Source organism: Mesoplodon bidens (assembly GCF_964165515.1).
Source record: "Mesoplodon bidens genome assembly, chromosome: 15".
NCBI classification, from domain to species: domain Eukaryota; kingdom Metazoa; phylum Chordata; class Mammalia; order Artiodactyla; family Ziphiidae; genus Mesoplodon; species Mesoplodon bidens.
The window spans coordinates 65120779-65136180 of NC_138171.1; the positions used below are offsets into that span (position 1 = coordinate 65120779).

At 62.0% G+C, this 15402-nt stretch overlaps 1 protein-coding gene across 4 annotated transcripts in view; it reads left to right on the forward strand.

Moving 5' to 3' along the window:
- Window positions 1-15402, forward strand: part of PKD1 (polycystin 1, transient receptor potential channel interacting) — a 48441-nt gene that overhangs the window by 10139 nt on the left and 22900 nt on the right. For all 4 annotated transcript variants that reach the window (XM_081257075.1, XM_081257072.1, XM_081257074.1 and 1 more), the window contains exons 2-14: window positions 6900-6971; window positions 7092-7163; window positions 7249-7418; window positions 7764-8435; window positions 8534-8717; window positions 9883-10103; window positions 10441-10556; window positions 10967-11093; window positions 11438-11685; window positions 12393-13148; window positions 14240-14371; window positions 14567-14742; window positions 14976-15109. In XM_081257075.1, the coding sequence (XP_081113201.1) occupies window positions 6900-6971; window positions 7092-7163; window positions 7249-7418; window positions 7764-8435; window positions 8534-8717; window positions 9883-10103; window positions 10441-10556; window positions 10967-11093; window positions 11438-11685; window positions 12393-13148; window positions 14240-14371; window positions 14567-14742; window positions 14976-15109 (3080 nt within the window). The remainder of the gene's footprint in view (window positions 1-6899; window positions 6972-7091; window positions 7164-7248; window positions 7419-7763; window positions 8436-8533; window positions 8718-9882; window positions 10104-10440; window positions 10557-10966; window positions 11094-11437; window positions 11686-12392; window positions 13149-14239; window positions 14372-14566; window positions 14743-14975; window positions 15110-15402) is intronic.

Consider the following 15402-nt stretch of genomic DNA (forward strand, 5'->3'; position numbering starts at 1 on the left):
CGGCTGGCCCCCAGACCCCGCCTGGCATCTGGACTGGGGAGCAGGCACCCCGGCCACTCCCCCGCCTTGACAGAGAAGGAGACTGAGGCTGCTTGGGGCTGCAGGGCAGGGTCCTGGCTGATCTGCGGTCTCCGTTTCCTCAGCTCTAGGAGGCACTGCACTTGGAGCCACCCAGGGCTCAAAAACGACCCTCTCCTTGGCCTCCACCTCACACACCTCTTCCCACTCGGCTTTATCTAACAGCCCCCTCCCCATCTCTCCCTGCTGGGCCCTGAGGCACCCTTCCCTGACCCTCTGCGAGAACTAGGATGTGAGCAGAGGCTGGATGCAGGGGCTGAGCCCTGTGTGGGGAGGTTGGGGGAGCCACCATTGTCCACAGGATGAGGGGCCCTCAGCACCTTCCGCTGGACACCTCCAGCTTGGTGGTGGAAGCAGGGGTTCTCCCCCACCCCCAGCTCCTGCTCGGAATAGGAAAGATCGAAGCCAGAAGGACATGCTCCCCCGGGAAGCTGGATGTCTGATTTGGAAGGCAGGGGGAGTTGGGGCAGACTGGGCTCTCCAGTGACAGCTGGGCACTGTGGGAAGAGGAGAAGGAAGGCCCAGGTGTGGGGGCAGAACAGGGGTCTTCACTCCTCCCCCAACACACTTACCTGTCTTGGGTCAGGAGAGGGAACAGGAGGGAACGGGCCAGGTATGAGAAAGCCCCCATCTCCATCCAGTGCTGTGGGCTAGCCTGGTCCCTGGTGCCCAGGGAGGTGACACGTGTCTTGTGCTGATGTGGGTGTGTGCCTATCCCCAGGTGGTGTGTGTGGTCCCCAGGTCACCTCTCCCCCTACCTGGCCTGACCCCTCCAGCCTTGGGGTCCCTGGAAGTTGCTGGCTTGGGCCTTGGAGGGGTCTGGGAGGGTCCACATGGCCAGAGGGTGGACCCTGCTTGGCCTAGGACCTCTTGGGTGCTGGCTCTCTTCCTAGTGGGGGCTGGCCGCTGTGGTGCTTAGCCAGCCTCTGCTGCTTCTGCCAGCTCTGCTGGGCTCCTCGTGCTCCTTTAGGTGGCTCCCTGGGCTTGCTGTGTTCCCCACCACCCCGCTTTGTAAGACAGAGGGAACCTGAGTGGGGGGCAGGGCATCAGTGACTATGATGATGTCAGGGGGGGTGCAGTGGAAACCCGAGGGGCTGGGGGTGGGGTGGGGCTGGCCCACAGCAGCCTTGGCATTCCCCCAGAACAGTGACCGCAAAAGCAGATGGAGGGACTTCCCTGGTGGCGCAGAGGTTAAGAATCTGCCTGCCAATGCAGGGGATTGGTCTGGGAAGCCCTGGTCCTGGAAGATCCCACGTGCTGCAGAGCAACTGGTCCGGGAAGATTCCACATGCTGCAGAGCAACTAAGCCCGTGTGCCACAAGTATTGAGCCTGCGCTCTAGAACCCGTGAGCCACAACTACTGAAGGCCGCGTGCCTAGAGCCCGTGCTCTGCAACAGGAGAAGCCACCGCAGTGAGATGCCCGTGTACCGCAACAAGGAGTAACCCCCACTCGCTGCAACTAGAGAAAGCCCATGTGCAGCAATGAAGACCCAATGCAGACAGAAATAAATAAATAAATAAAATAAATTTGTAAAAAAAAAAAAAAGAATCCACCTGCTAATGCAGGGGACACGGGTTTGAGCCCTGGTCCGGGAAGATCCCACATGCCGTGGAGCAACTAAGCCTGTGTGCCACAGCTACTGAGCCTGCACTCTAGAGCCCACGAGCCACAACTACTGAGCCCATCTGCCACAACTACTGAAGCCTGTGCACCTAGAGCCCGTGCTCTGCAATAAGAGAAGCCACCACGATGGGAAGCCCGCACGCTGCAACGCAGAGTAGCCCCGCTCACCGCAACTAGAGAAAGCCCACGTGCAGCAACGAAGACCCAACGCAGTCAAAGATAATTTTATTTTTTAAAAAAAGCAGATGGAGATGTGGAAAAGTGGCTATTCAGGGCCTTGAAGCCGGGTGAGGACTCCACCAGTGTCTGCCTCCGGAGGCCCTCCTCCAGTGTCCTCTCTGCACCCCCGCCACACTGTTAGCCGTGGCACACCCCTTACGGATGCTCCGAGGCAGCCCTGGCCTGTGGCAATGCACCTGGCTTTTGTCCTGGTTCTGCCTTCAGGCCGCAGGAGCTTTGCCGGGCAGGGTCTTTCTCTGCACCGTGGGCCCTGACCAGGCCCTGGTGAGTCCTGGGGAGAAGGGGCTCCCTGGGGCTGGGAGCATGGGGAGCACGTGGCCAGCACCCATGACGGGGTGAGGCTGTCTTCGTCAGTCGGGGGGAAGCCTCCCGGGGGCAGCTGGGCCAGGCCAAGCTGGATAGAAGACTTAGCTGGGCCCAGGATGGCCAAGAGCCATGGGCCAGTAAGGCCAGGGATGATGGTGTCCTGCCAGGGTGGGCGTTGGCTGGGACACTGAGGTAGACCCGGCTCCCTCCTCCTGCCCTGGTTTTTCTGGCACCTCAGATGGCGCCCAGCAGCTGCTGCTAATGATGGATTTTCCAGAAAATGGGATGTGGAAAAACATTGTAGGGATTTTCCTTCTTTCCTCTTCTGCTTGAGGCCGTGGCTGGGGAGCTGTCCCTGGTGCCCCTGGTGGGTGTCTCATGCCTGCACTCACCCTTGTGTCCCACTGTCCCCCAGTCCCCGTCTCTGGATCATCTGACTGCCTAGGGCTTTTGCTTCTGGGCCCCTGCAGCTCTACTTCTCAGGAGGCACAGATTCCACAGCTGTTCTCCCTTTAGCCTCAGAGGAGCCCCTGCTTGAGTCTAACTGAAGTTTCTCAGGGCACAGCCGTCCCCACTTGGTGCGTTGTACTTGACATTGGGTGGAGTCTGTCTGCCTTTCCCTGGTCTCCTGGCCTGCCTCACCCCACCCCGGGGATGGTGTGGATGCCCCAGCAGCCCACCTCTGGGCACACATGTGCGTGTGCAGTGGTAGAGGGCCTTGGCCTGTACTGGGAGACACCATGTGTGTGTGTCTCTTTTTTTTTTTTAAAGCGGATGAGACTGTCCCAAATTGTTTATTAGGTAGGAGTTTTACAAGCATTGCTTCCGTTAGCAGTAACAGCAGTGCTGGAGAGCGTTACGCCTTCTCCAGGCTGCATGGCGAGAGCCTCACCGTGCTTTGGTGATCTGCTGGGTGTCAGGATTCCTTCTTGTAGCCTTATTGAACGGATCAATGAGGATAAACTCAAAGAATTTGTATGTGGAATCTTCGCCAACCATTGAGAATCCAGGGCTCTGTGGCCGTGCGTTGGCATCGTGCTCACTCAGCAGCAGACTTTGAGCGAACTTCAGCGGTTTAACACTGTGATGCACAGGTGCCATGGGCTCCCTTAGGCCTGGGCAGTTGCAGCTGCCATGCCACACGCAAATCCCGTGTCTCCCATATCCTGCTGGGCCTGGTCTCCCAGTCTGTGCGCTGGATCGGCCGGCCGGGGTTGGGCGGGGCTGCTGTGGAGGGCACTGCGCACCCCGGAGGAAGGCCGGCTGCTCCCTCCCCCACTGCTCTTGGCTTGCTTGTGAGCACCCAGCTTGGCTTACCCAGTGGCACCGCCAGATGGAAGAGGGAAGCTAGGCTCCGTTGTGAGGGGCAGAGGTGACCCTGCCAGGGGGTCCCGTCACTATGTCCCCTGACCCCCAAGGGCCTCTCTGCTCCTGGAGTTCCTGGGACCCATGCTCTGGGCATGGGCTCCCTGTCATGCAGCCTTTGGGGGAAGGGACCTGCGTGCGCGTGCGCACACCCGCCAGTATCCAGATGGGAAACCCAGCTGCTCAGTGAGGTTGTCCGGGGCCCCTGGCTCGGGTGAGTCGGGCGGAGCTCTGGCCTTGAGCCCACTGTCAGTGGACAGTGCTGCTTCTTGGAGTGGAGGAGGCCTTGCCCTGACCTCCCTGGTTGGTGTGGCTGCTGGCCCCCCTTGCCCAGCCCCTCACCGTCTGCTCCCCTCTGAAGCCCCCGCTCTAGGTCCTGCTGGGCATCCTGTGTGTCCCCTCCTGCACCGACTTTCTCCTGCTTGAAGAGCAGAATGAAAGTGTGGGAAATGGAGGGGCCTGCCTGCTCTCAGGAGTGGAGTTATTACCGTGCACCCCTCCAGCGCTTTCTTTAGAGTTTGAACAGTCACGGGGAGCGGGGGGACTGCATCTTGCAGCTGCGTTTCTCCTGTGGCTAAGTGGGGATGTGAGCCACACCTGCTGACCAGCTCCTGTCACATCTCATGGGCGAGGGGAAAGACGGCTGTGCCTCGGGGCGTGCATGTGGGTGTTCTGGTGCCCAAAGCAGTCGGACTCTCAGGGCATGCGGCGTTACTGGGGGGCGCCCACACTGCCGTTTTGCACTTGTTGCCGGGATAGAGGCTTTGCCAAATCAGGTGTCCCCCCGGCCTGCACAGTCAGGCCACTGGTCAGAGCAGCGATGGGGCTGCAGGTCCTCTGGGCTGAAGCCTCCATCCCCATCTGATCCCAGCAGGAGCTGCAGCCCCAGCCCTGACCCTGTGGGACCCCCATCCAGTCTCAGAGGTCCCGCTGCTGGGAGGACCCTGCCCCTTGCAGCTGTGTCGCTCTTTTGACTGTGCCTGAGGTTCTACTCACAGCCCCTCTTGAGGAGGCCCCCGATTCAGGGGAGAACTTCGGTCTTGCCCACCTTTGCCCACCTGCTGCCTGTACCCCCTGCCTGAGGCCGTATGATTTGGAGGCTGCCTGTGGCCTGCTGCCTCCCCAGGCAGGCTGCAGCCAGCACCAGCTGAGCACGTCATGTCCACGTGCCGTCCACTCAGCGCCAAGCCTCCCGATGGCTGCCCCCTATGCAGAGGGAGAGACCAGGCTCCCAGGGGTTAGCTGAGTGCGTCCACAGTCCCCCTTTCCTCACTGCCTTGGTGGGGGCCAGAGGGGGACAGGAGCCCCTTTGGGCCTGGCTTCCCTCATGTCAGCTGCAGGCAGGTGGTGCCCCTCCAGAAGTCCCCCAGGTGGCCACCTGGCTGTGTTGGAAGCCAGGATCACGTGAGCAGCCCGACTGAGAACTGGCCCCCAGCCCTTGGCCCCCAGCCAGTATTTGGGTGTAGGTGGCCATGAGGCCCCATGTGGATAGCAGGTCCCCAGGAAGGAGCAGTGGTCAGGGCCTGGAGTGGGGGCCATTTCCTGAGCCTCATTCCAGAAGTGGTCCTGGACATTGTGAGCCAGGCAGAGGTATCATACCAGGCATCCCAGCACCACCCCTGGGCATGGTCTTGGGGTCTGGGCTGGCACTCAGGCCCCTGGCTTCCAGGAGGGCCTTGTCTTCACACCAGCCAGTTCTTATTAAGTTCTTGCTGTATGTGGGGCAGCTGGAGAGAGCAAAACCCATTCCAGAGGGTGGCTGATGGAGTTGGGCTTCAGGACACCCCTCAGGCTGCCATGGGAGCACGGATTAGAGGGACTGTGAAGGCTGGGTGGATGCCCAGGGATGGGGGTCTGGACCAGGCTGTGGCTCGGGTAGGGTGGGGGAGTCTGAATGTTTTAGGAGCTGGGTTGACAGGACCTGGAGACAGATAGGCCTGGAGGAGGCATTGACAGACCTTTGGCCTCTGTATGACTGGGTGGTCATCAGTGGGAAGGGCAGGCCTGGTGAGAGGCATTCTGGGGACATCAGAGGGCCAGAGTGACACCTGGAAGGGCAGAGGCTCCAAGGGTGGAAGGCCCAGGCCTCGTCAGTTTGGAGACTATGGCGGGAGGTATAGACCTGTGGGAGCACAGGGAGGCCTGGGGGGAGTGGTGACTGGAGGTGTCCACTGAGTCAGGCTGGTCCGGGGTCCCTGACCAGGAGGTGGACTGGCTGGGTGACTGGCCTCCACCTCTATGCCAGGCGGGGAGGTAGAATTGTTGGCTAGAGAGTGTAACCTCGGAAAGACTTGCGAGGGGCTGGGGTGATGTAGTCATTGGAGTGTAGTCACTGGTGTGTCACCACCACGTCACCTGCACTGGGGGTGATGGTAGACAAATAGTGCTGTTGTGCTGTTTTCATTGGTGTTTCTCCAGTTGTTATGAGACCAGCGTTTTTCTGTGTACCTGTGACATTTGTATATGTTTCGTTAATCTCGTCTATTCTCATCTTTGGCCTTTTTTTCCCCCTGGAATAGCTTGCTTTCTTTATGGTTTGTTAACAGCATATGTGGAAAGGGGATTATGGGCCTTTAATCCATCATCTAAATTGCTAGTGCTTTTCCCAGCTTGTTGTTTGTTTTCTGATTTTATGATATTTTGTGTGGAAGTTGCATGTTTTTGTGCAGTTGGATCTTTTGGCTTTTGATGTTTTATTTCTGCTCATAGTTTCATTGTTTGAGAACCCGTGACTCTTCTGCCGTGTCTTGCACCATGTTCGGTTCTCTAATATGGTTCTGTTGCCCTTGAGGGCCTGCAATTACGGAGATCCAGCTCTAACTCTGGTGCCCAGACCCCAGAGACTTAGCACGGGCTGTCAGTACTGCTCTGCTATGGGGTCGTCCACCAGAGCCCCCTTCCCGTTTGTGTGGTCTGTGCCACATTCCCCCACCCTCCAGCTGGTAGCAGCTGGGCCCCTGGCCCTGGAAACCCCTGGGCTGCCTTGTGTGTTCTGAACCCTGTGTGGAGGGGTGAAGCCTGCCCTCCATGGTGCAGTCCTGCTGGGCGAGGGGGCAGGGGGTGGGAGGGGAAGGGGCAGGGCATGGATGGAGTGCTGAGGGGCTAGCTCTCTCCTGCCTCGGGCTCTCCAGATGAGAGTTCATTCAGGTCTTCCACCTCTGGTCCTGGGAAGAGGGAGCTCAGAGGGTGGGAGGCTACAGCTGGAGAGCATCTGAGGTGGGCCCGGGTGGACTCTGTGCCCTGCCTTGGGCCCCAGCACTGACCTGCAGCTGCTTTACTCTCTAGAGACGTCTCCCACAACCTGCTCCGGGCGCTGGACGTTGGGCTCCTGGCGAACCTCTCGGCGCTGACGGAGCTGTGAGTGTCCCCTCCAGGGCCGCTGCGGGATTCCACGCAGTAGGCAGGTGGCGGCTGCCTGTCACTGTTGCAGTTAAGGGGGCTCACGTCAGACCTTGTTGAATCTTTCCTTTCTTCCAGGGACATAAGCAACAACAAGATTTCTACATTAGAAGAAGGAATATTTGCTAATTTATTTAATTTAAGTGAAATGTAAGTTTTGTTGGTTTTGGTGGCTGTCGGCAGCTGGGCCCGTGGCCCCCACACCTGCCCTCTGAGCCTGCTCCGCCCCCTGCAGAAACCTGAGCGGGAACCCGCTGGAGTGTGACTGTGGTCTGGCCTGGCTGCCGCGCTGGGCAGAGGAGCAGCAGGTCCGCGTGGTGCGGCCCGAGGCGGCCACGTGCGCTGGGCCCGGCCCTCTGGCCGGCCGGCCCCTCCTCAGCGGCCCCCTGTTGGACAGCGGCTGTGGTGAGTGCAGGTGGGCGGGACATGCTTGGTCCCTCCCTGCCGGGCAGCTTGGCCAAGCAGCCGGCGGGAACCCTGCGGTTTTCAGGGGTCTCCAGCCTAGGGTGGCAGATGGAGATCGGGGAACAGCTGCACGAGAGAAATAATTACAGGGCCTGAGACAGACTGACTGGGGGAGGGGTCAGGGAGGCCCTCTGGACCAGGGGACCATGTGGGCGGGAGGCGGGGAGACCAGCCTGGGGGTGGGGGTGAGCGCCACGCAGCCATTGGAGGGTCGGAGATGATGTGATCTGGGGTGTAGAATGGGGTGGGGTGCACCCTCGGGACCAGCCTGCCTGTCCCTTCCAGGTGAGGAGTACGTCGCCTGTGTCCCTGACGACAGCTCGGGCGCCGTGGCGCTGGTGGCTTTCTCAGCTGCCCACGAGGGCCCGCTGGCTCCTGAGGCCTGCAGCGCCTTCTGCTTCGCGGCTGGCCAGGGCCTTGCGGCCCTCTCAGAGCAGGGCAGGTGCCTGTGCGGGTTGGCCCGGCCTCCCAATGCCTCTTCGGCCTGCCTACCCTCTTGCTCCAGCCCCCCACTGACCCCCGCCCCCACCTGCCGGGGGCCCACCCTCCTCCAGAACATCTTCCCTGCCTCCCCAGGGGCTGCCCTGGTGGGGCCCCAAGGACCTCTGGCCTCTGGCCAGCCCGCAGCCTTCCACGTCACTGCCTCACTGCCAGTCAGCTCCACGCGCTGGGACTTCGGCGATGGCTCCCCTGAGGTGGACGTTGCTGGCCCGGATGCCGTTCACCACTATGTGCTGCCTGGGCGCTATCCCGTGACGGCCGTGCTGGCCCTGGGGGTCGGCTCTGCTCGGCTCTGGGCAGAGGTGCGGGTGGAGGCGGCTCCCGTAGCCCTGGAGCTCATGTGTCTGGCCTCTGTGCATAGCAACGAGACCCTGAAGCTTGGCGTCCGAAACCGTGGCGGCTCCGGCCTCGAGGCCACCTACAGCATCGTGGCCCTGGGCGAGGAGCCAGCTCGAGGTGGGGCCGCCCCGCCCCTGGGCCTGAGTCGGGGTGGGTGGGGCAGGCCTGGTTGGGCACACATCGATGCCCCGTCTCTCTGCCCTCTGACCCCCCAGTGGTGCATCCGCTCTGCCCCTCGGACACTGAGATCTTCCCTGGTAATGGCCGCTGCTACCGCCTGGTGGTGGAGAAGGCGGCCTGGCTGCAGGCACAGGAGCAGTGCCGGGCCTGGGCCGGGGCCGCCCTGGCCATGGTGGACAGTCCTGCCGTCCAGCACTTCCTGGTCTCCCGCGTCACCAGGTGCCTGCCCAAATGCCGCTGGTCCTCGGAGAGGCTAGGAGGTGGGGGGAGGTCCCCAGAGTGCTGGGGTGGGGATGAAGCATGAGCACATTGGGGTGTCTGGAGGTGCTGTCTCCGCCCAGCCAGCCTGGCTCTGGGGATGAGGAGCCATGTTGTGCCTGCGTGTGGCCGTTCCTATCAGCTCTCCTGGCACAGATGTGGACACGGGTGCCCACTGTGGGAGGTGCACCCCCGGCCCTGTATCCTGCCCCCACTGTCCCATGCTGGGCCCCTCCTGGCAGGGACAGGGGAGGTTCTGGTGTGACCACGTAGGCTGCGCTTCCTCCTGCTCCTCATGCTGCTCCCCTGCGAGTGGTCACTGCTGCCAAGCGCTGCCCATGCACAAGGAGCCTCTTGGACGCTCTGGCTGCCCAGGCCTGTGGGGGCATGTGCTCTGTAGTGGTCACCATAGGCGGCCCCGCCTGGTCTCTACTCAGCCCTTAGCACCTGCCATGGCTGGGGGGTGGGATGGGGTGGAGCCAGGCCCCCCTCCTCTCCCAGGGTCCCTGTGTGGGAAGGGGCTGATTGGACTGTGGGTCACCCTGGACTTCCCGAGGGGAAATCGAGGCCCAAAGCAGTCAAAGCCCTTGCCCAAGGTCACTTGGTTCCCAGGTGGTAATGCAGCCCCAGCACCCAGCTCTGACCACAGCACCTCAGCCACCCCTGCTGCCTGTCCCTCTGTCTGACCCTGTCCCAGTATTTGTCCCTGTCCTTGTATCTACAAGCCCTGCCTCCAGGAGGGTCTCTCTGCCCTGGCAGAGCTGTGGGGAGTAGCCTGTTTGGGGACTGATATGTGGGTGTCTTGGTCCCCAAATGCCACACCTGGAGCCTCACCTCCGGGCACACACAGGTCTACGTGGCCCTGGGCCAGAGTGAGATGGAGCCCCACGAGCGTCTCAGCTGGGCCCCTGGCCCCATGAGATGGGTGATTGGGTGGGCACTGGTGTGGGCCTTGCTTGCCAAGTCATGTCTGAGCCTCAGTTTCTCCATTTGGAAAGTGGGGACAGAGGCAGAGCCTGCCCGACAGGCTGCTCTGAGGAGGGTGCCCCCAGAGAGAGGGCAGAGGGAGGGGTGCTTATCTCCGGGGAGCCCCTGAGCACCTGCCCTTCCCTCTGTCTGCCTGCAGGAGCCTGGACGTGTGGATTGGCTTCTCGGCTGTGGAGGGGGTAGAGGTGGGCCCAGCGCCGCAGGGTGAGGCCTTCAGCCTGGAGAGCTGCCAGAACTGGCTGCCCGGGGAGCCGCACCCCGCCACAGCTGAGCGCTGCGTGCGGCTCGGGCCTGCTGGGCAGTGCAACACGGACCTGTGCTCGGCACCGCACAGTTACGTCTGTGAGCTGCGGCCCGGAGGTGCGCTGGGGCCCCTGGGATGCTGGGGAGCACCTGCTGCCCTGGCCCAGGACACCCCTCCTCCAAAGCATACAGGGTCCCCTGGCCACCCCGGGAACTTCTCCCATCCTGGCCAGGACAGCTGCCCCTGGCACCCCAGTTCATTCCTTAGCTGTTCAGTGTTTGTTAGGTGTCTGCTGAGTGTCTACTGTCCCGGACTGAGCCCACACTGGACAAAACAGGTGGAGGGAGCTAGGGGCTACTGCCAGGTGGCTCAGTCCCAGGTCTGGCCCCACCCTGGGCCCCCAACACACTCCTCGGCCTGGGAACAGCACCTCATTGCACACTTGCACCCCAGGCCCTGTGTGGGATGCAGAGAACTTCCTCGTGGGAGCACCCAGTGGGGACCTGCAGGGGCCCCTGAGCCCCCTGGTGCAGCAGGAGGCCCTTACAGCCCCCCGGGAGCCCGTTGAGGTAGGCTGGCCTTCCAGGCTTCTTGCCCTGGCTGTTGCAGTTCTCTTTAAAAAACAAGAAGCCTTTTTCTGGGCCTTATTAACATTCTGTGTCCAGTAGAGTCAGTGCAGAGGGGAGTAGCACCCAGGCCTGGCATCGGGAGAGCCCTGAACGCTCCTGAGCCTTTTCTCTCAGTGCTTGGAGATTTTTTAGAAATGAAGGTACAATTCCTGTTGCTCACAGATGGTTTTGACCTGATTTTTTTCTCCTGAGTGACATTGTCTCCCATTGTGTGAAATGAGGCCAGTGGGGGCCTCTTGAAGGCCCATCTGGTGGCTCCTCCCCTCTGACCTGGTGGGTGTTCGGGCATCGGGGTGGGGCCGGCTGAGGGCCGGGGTCGGTGGAGCTGAGTGGCCCCCCTGCCCTGGCAGGTGATGGTGTTTCCTGGCTTGAGCCCGAGCCGCGAAGCCTTCCTCACTGCTGCCGAGTTCGGGACCCCGGAGCTCGGCGGGCCTGCCCAGCTGCGGCTGCAGGTGTATCGGGCCATGGGAGGAACAGGTGGGACTCCATCCTGGCAGTGGGACTTGGGGGGCTCGAGCGGCCTCTCTGCACTGTGGTGTCTGCTGGTCCCTTGCCCACTGGACTGGTCTCCAGCCTCAAGGTGGACAGAGTGGGGTCCACAGAGATGCCAACTCATACTGGGGATCCCAAGGATGGGTTTGGTGGGGAACTTGCTGGGGCTGGGGACTCGCCGGGGTCAGTCAGCTGGCCTGGTGTGGGGAGGGTTAGAGGAGTGATGGTGGGGGCCGGGTACACTGCCTGGCGAGACCTCATGTCGTAGCAGGGCGTCCTTATGATCTGTTAGCAAATTGGGGTGTCTGACACCCCTCCTTTGCTTGCAGGGGCCCCAGGAAACAGCAGCAAGCCCCAGGGTAGGTCCCTGGAAAACAGGACTGAGCCCATCCCTACATGCACACCAGAAGGACACCCGTGCCCCAGATCCAACATCTGCCTGCCTCTGGACGCCCCCTGCCACCTTCGGGCCTGTGCCAACGGATCCACATCAGGGCTGGGGCTCCCTGGGGTCTCCTATGCATTGTGGAGAGAGTTCCTCTTCTCTGTGCCTGCGGGCCCCCCCGCCCAGTACTCGGTGTGTATCACTGGCCTAGGTGCCTTCTGCCTCCCCATCAAACACAAACAAAATGCAGATTATTCTGCACAGCCCTCCAGGTCCCCTAACTCACCTGCCTCCCGCCTCGGCAGTGCTTTCCTCCTCTGCCAACCGTGAGAAGCTCCCGCCCCAGGGCCTTTGCACTTGCCTTTTTTTGTGTGTGTGCGGTACGTGGGCCTCTCACTGTTGTGGCCTCTCCCGTTGCAAAGCACAGGCTCCGGACGCGCAGGCCCAGCGGCCATGGCTCACGGGCCCAGCCGCTCCGCGGCATGTGGGATCTTCCCAGACAGGGGCACGAACCCGTGTCCCCTGCATCGGCAGGCGGACTCTCAACCACTGCGCCACCAGGGAAGCCCCCTGCATTTGCCTTTTAAGGAGGACTCTTCCCTTCTCTGGGCAAGGCTGGCCAGTGTCCAGAAGTCCCTCCCCTGTCTGGGGCCCCACCCCTGCCTGCATACTCTGTGCCCTGTGTGTTCTTCCGTCTGTCCCCATCCTGAGTGCCTTGGAGGCCCCTGTGAAGCCTGGTGGTGTGTGAGTGAGTGAGGAGTGTTGAGACCCCTGTAGGGGGTGACTCTGGGTTACCCCAGGGGGGTTCTGCCGCCCGCTGGAGCCCCTGGCCCAGTGCTGCCTACAGGCCCCTGACCCACTGTGAGGACCTGACACAGGCCCACCCCCCTCTTCTGTAGGTAACCTTCCACGGCCAGGACAGCCCTCTGTTCCCTGGTGACCTCATCAGCTTGCAGCACGATGCTGGACCGGGCGCCCTCCTGCGCTGCCCCCCGGCACTCGGCATCCCTGGCTCCGAGGCCCCGTACTTTTCCACCAACGTCTCAGCCTGGCTGGCCCACCTACCTGCCCAGCTGGAGGCGGCCCCGGCTGGCCCTGCCTGCGCCCTGCGGCTGCTTGTTGCCACAGAGCGGCTCACCCCTCTGCTGGGCCTGAGCCCCAACCCGGGGCTGCGGCGGCCGGGGCGCTATGAGGTCAGGGCCACAGTGGGCAACAGCGTGTCCAGGCACAACCTGTCCTGCAGCTTCAACGTGCTCTCCCCGGTGGCAGGGCTTCGGGCCATCTACCCGGCCCCCTACGACGGCCGCCTCTACATGCCCACCAACGGCTCGGCCTTGGTGCTCCAGGTGGACTCCGGCACCAACGCCACGGCCACGGCACGCTGGCTTGGGGGCAATGTCAGTGCGCCCTTCGAGGCTGCCTGCCCTGCCACTGTGGCTGCCCTGGTGCCTGGCTGTGCCCATGAGGCCAATAGCACCCTGTTCTCGGTGATGGCGCTGCCCGGGCTCAGCGAGGGTGAGCACGATGTGGAGGTTGTGGTGGAGAACGGTGCTGGCCGGGCCAACCTCAGCCTGCGGGTAAAGGCTGAGGAGCCCATCCGAGGTCTCCGCGCCACGCCCAGCCCTGAGGCCCGAGTGCTGCAGGGCGTCCTGGTGGTGAGTGTGGACCCCGCCCCCCGCCCCGCCCTGAGACAAGGTTCCTATGCAGAGGGGACAGTGGGCTCAGTGTCAGTTTCTGGGCAGGTCCTGTTCAATGGCTCCTCAGATGGTTCGTTAATTCCCAAGTTACTGGGAAGTCACCTGTGAAACAGTTGCTCTGAAAACGCTTCTTTTTTTTTTTTTTTTTTTTTTTTTTTTTTTTTTCTTTTTGCGGTATGCGGGCCTCTCACTCTTGTGGCCTCTCCCGTTGCGGAGCACAGGCTCCGGATGCGCAGGCCCAGCGGCCATGGCTCACGGGCCCAGCCGCTCCGCGGCATATGGGATCCTCCCAGACCGGGGCACGAACCCGTATCCCCTGCATCGGCAGGCGGACTCTCAACCACTGCGCCACCAGGGAGGCCCATGAAAACGCTTCTTTTTGCTCTCACATTTCCTTCACGAATTGTCGAGCTCTTCACCCACCTCTGACCTCGCTGATCCTGGGTGTGTTTTCAGGGCCCTGCTGTGTTCCCACCTGGCTAAAGTGAGCGCTTTTTGAGGTTGGGGTCTGATGCCACCCGGCCACTGTCGGTGCCACTCCGGGAGGGGCTGTCCCTGTCCCTGTCTTGGGAGTACCCACCTCACATAAGGCAGCCACCAGTTCTGCAGCCTTAGCACAGGGGCTGTTGGGCAGTTGTGTCCCCTTCCCCTGGCTTCCCTGTTCACACCTGTTCTATCAGGTGACTCAGGTAAACATCCAGAACCATGAGGCCCATTGAGACTCACGTGCCTTCCCAAATGGCACTGTGCTGTCCAGCTACGGGGGCCTGAGCAGGAGCCCTGGGATGGGGGTGCACAGACTGAGGTGGGTTGGCTTCTTGTCACGGGTGTTGGGTTTACTTTACAGATGAAGAAACTGAGGTACAGAGAGGTCAGGATGTAACCAAGCCCAGGCTCAGCCCCGCACTGTGTGGCCTCCTTAGCCTAGAGGGAAGCCCCATAGGGAGCTATGTCCAGGCAGATAGACGTGGGTTGAGGGCACAGTTGGTCCCCCAGAGACCCTGGGCTGGGGCAGGGCCATGGCCAGCTGACGCTGTGCCCTTCCGCAGAGGTACAGCCCTGTGGTGGAGGCTGGCTCGGACGTGGTCTTCCGCTGGACCATTGATGACAAGCAGTCCCTGACCTTTCACAATGTGGTCTTCAACGTCATCTACCAGAGCGCTGCCGTCTTCAAGCTCTCGGTGGGTGGGGGGCGTGGGCACAGGGTGGAGAGTAGGGTGGGGGGCTGGGCTGGGCTGTCCGCTGTTCACCTGTGCCTTCTGTTCTGCTTTGCTCCCGAGGACCCCGTGGCAGCTGTGGGTGAGTGCGGGGAGGGGCTCTGTCCACGCTGCCCTGTGGCCGGCTGGTGGCCTTCTCACTGCCGCCTGTCCCCACAGCTGACGGCCTCCAACCACGTGAGCAATGTCACCGTGAACTACAACGTCACAGTCGAGCGGATGCACAGGATGCGGGGCCTGCGGGTGTCTGCGGTGCCGCCCGTGCTGCCCCCCAATGCCACACTGGCACTGGCGGCTGATGTGCTGGTGGACTCAGCCATGGAGGTGGCCTTTCTGTGAGTGTGCTGGGCCCCTGGGTGGGGCCCCAGCCTTCACCTCCTCATCTTTCAGGACGTGCTGGGTGCATAGGACGTTGGGAGCAGCTGGGGGGCTGCAGCAGGGCGGGTGGTACCCTGAAAGGAGGTGCAAGGAAAGGGGCTACAGCCGGGCCCTCCCCACCCTTCCCTCCTACCCCTCCCTCCTACCCCTCCCTCCTAGCCTGCTCACCGCCTGCTTGCTGCCCTGGCAGGTGGACCTTCGGGGATGGGGAGCAGGTGATCGGCCAGTTCAAGCCTCCATACAACGAGTCCTTCCAGGTCCCAGACCCCACAGTGGCCCAGGTGCTGGTGGAGCACAACATCACACACACCTACACTGTCCCAGGTAAGGGGCAGGCCCACTGCCCTGCCAGCCTCCAGCTTGGGCGAGCCCTGCCCCGGGGACAGCCCCTCCCTGGGGGACAGCCCCCCTTGGTCCTGCCTCCCGGGATCCAGCCTGGGCTGATGGCGCAGGGCCCTCACTGGGGTGAAGAAGGAATATCCAGTGTTGAGGGGTGGACTAGGCCTCTGAGACCCATGATTCAAGTCTGCTGGCCAGAAACCGGACCCTTCTATCACCTCCTGACTCCTCTCCTGAGCCTTTTTTTGGGGGAGAAGGGAAGGTTCCTTTTAGTCATT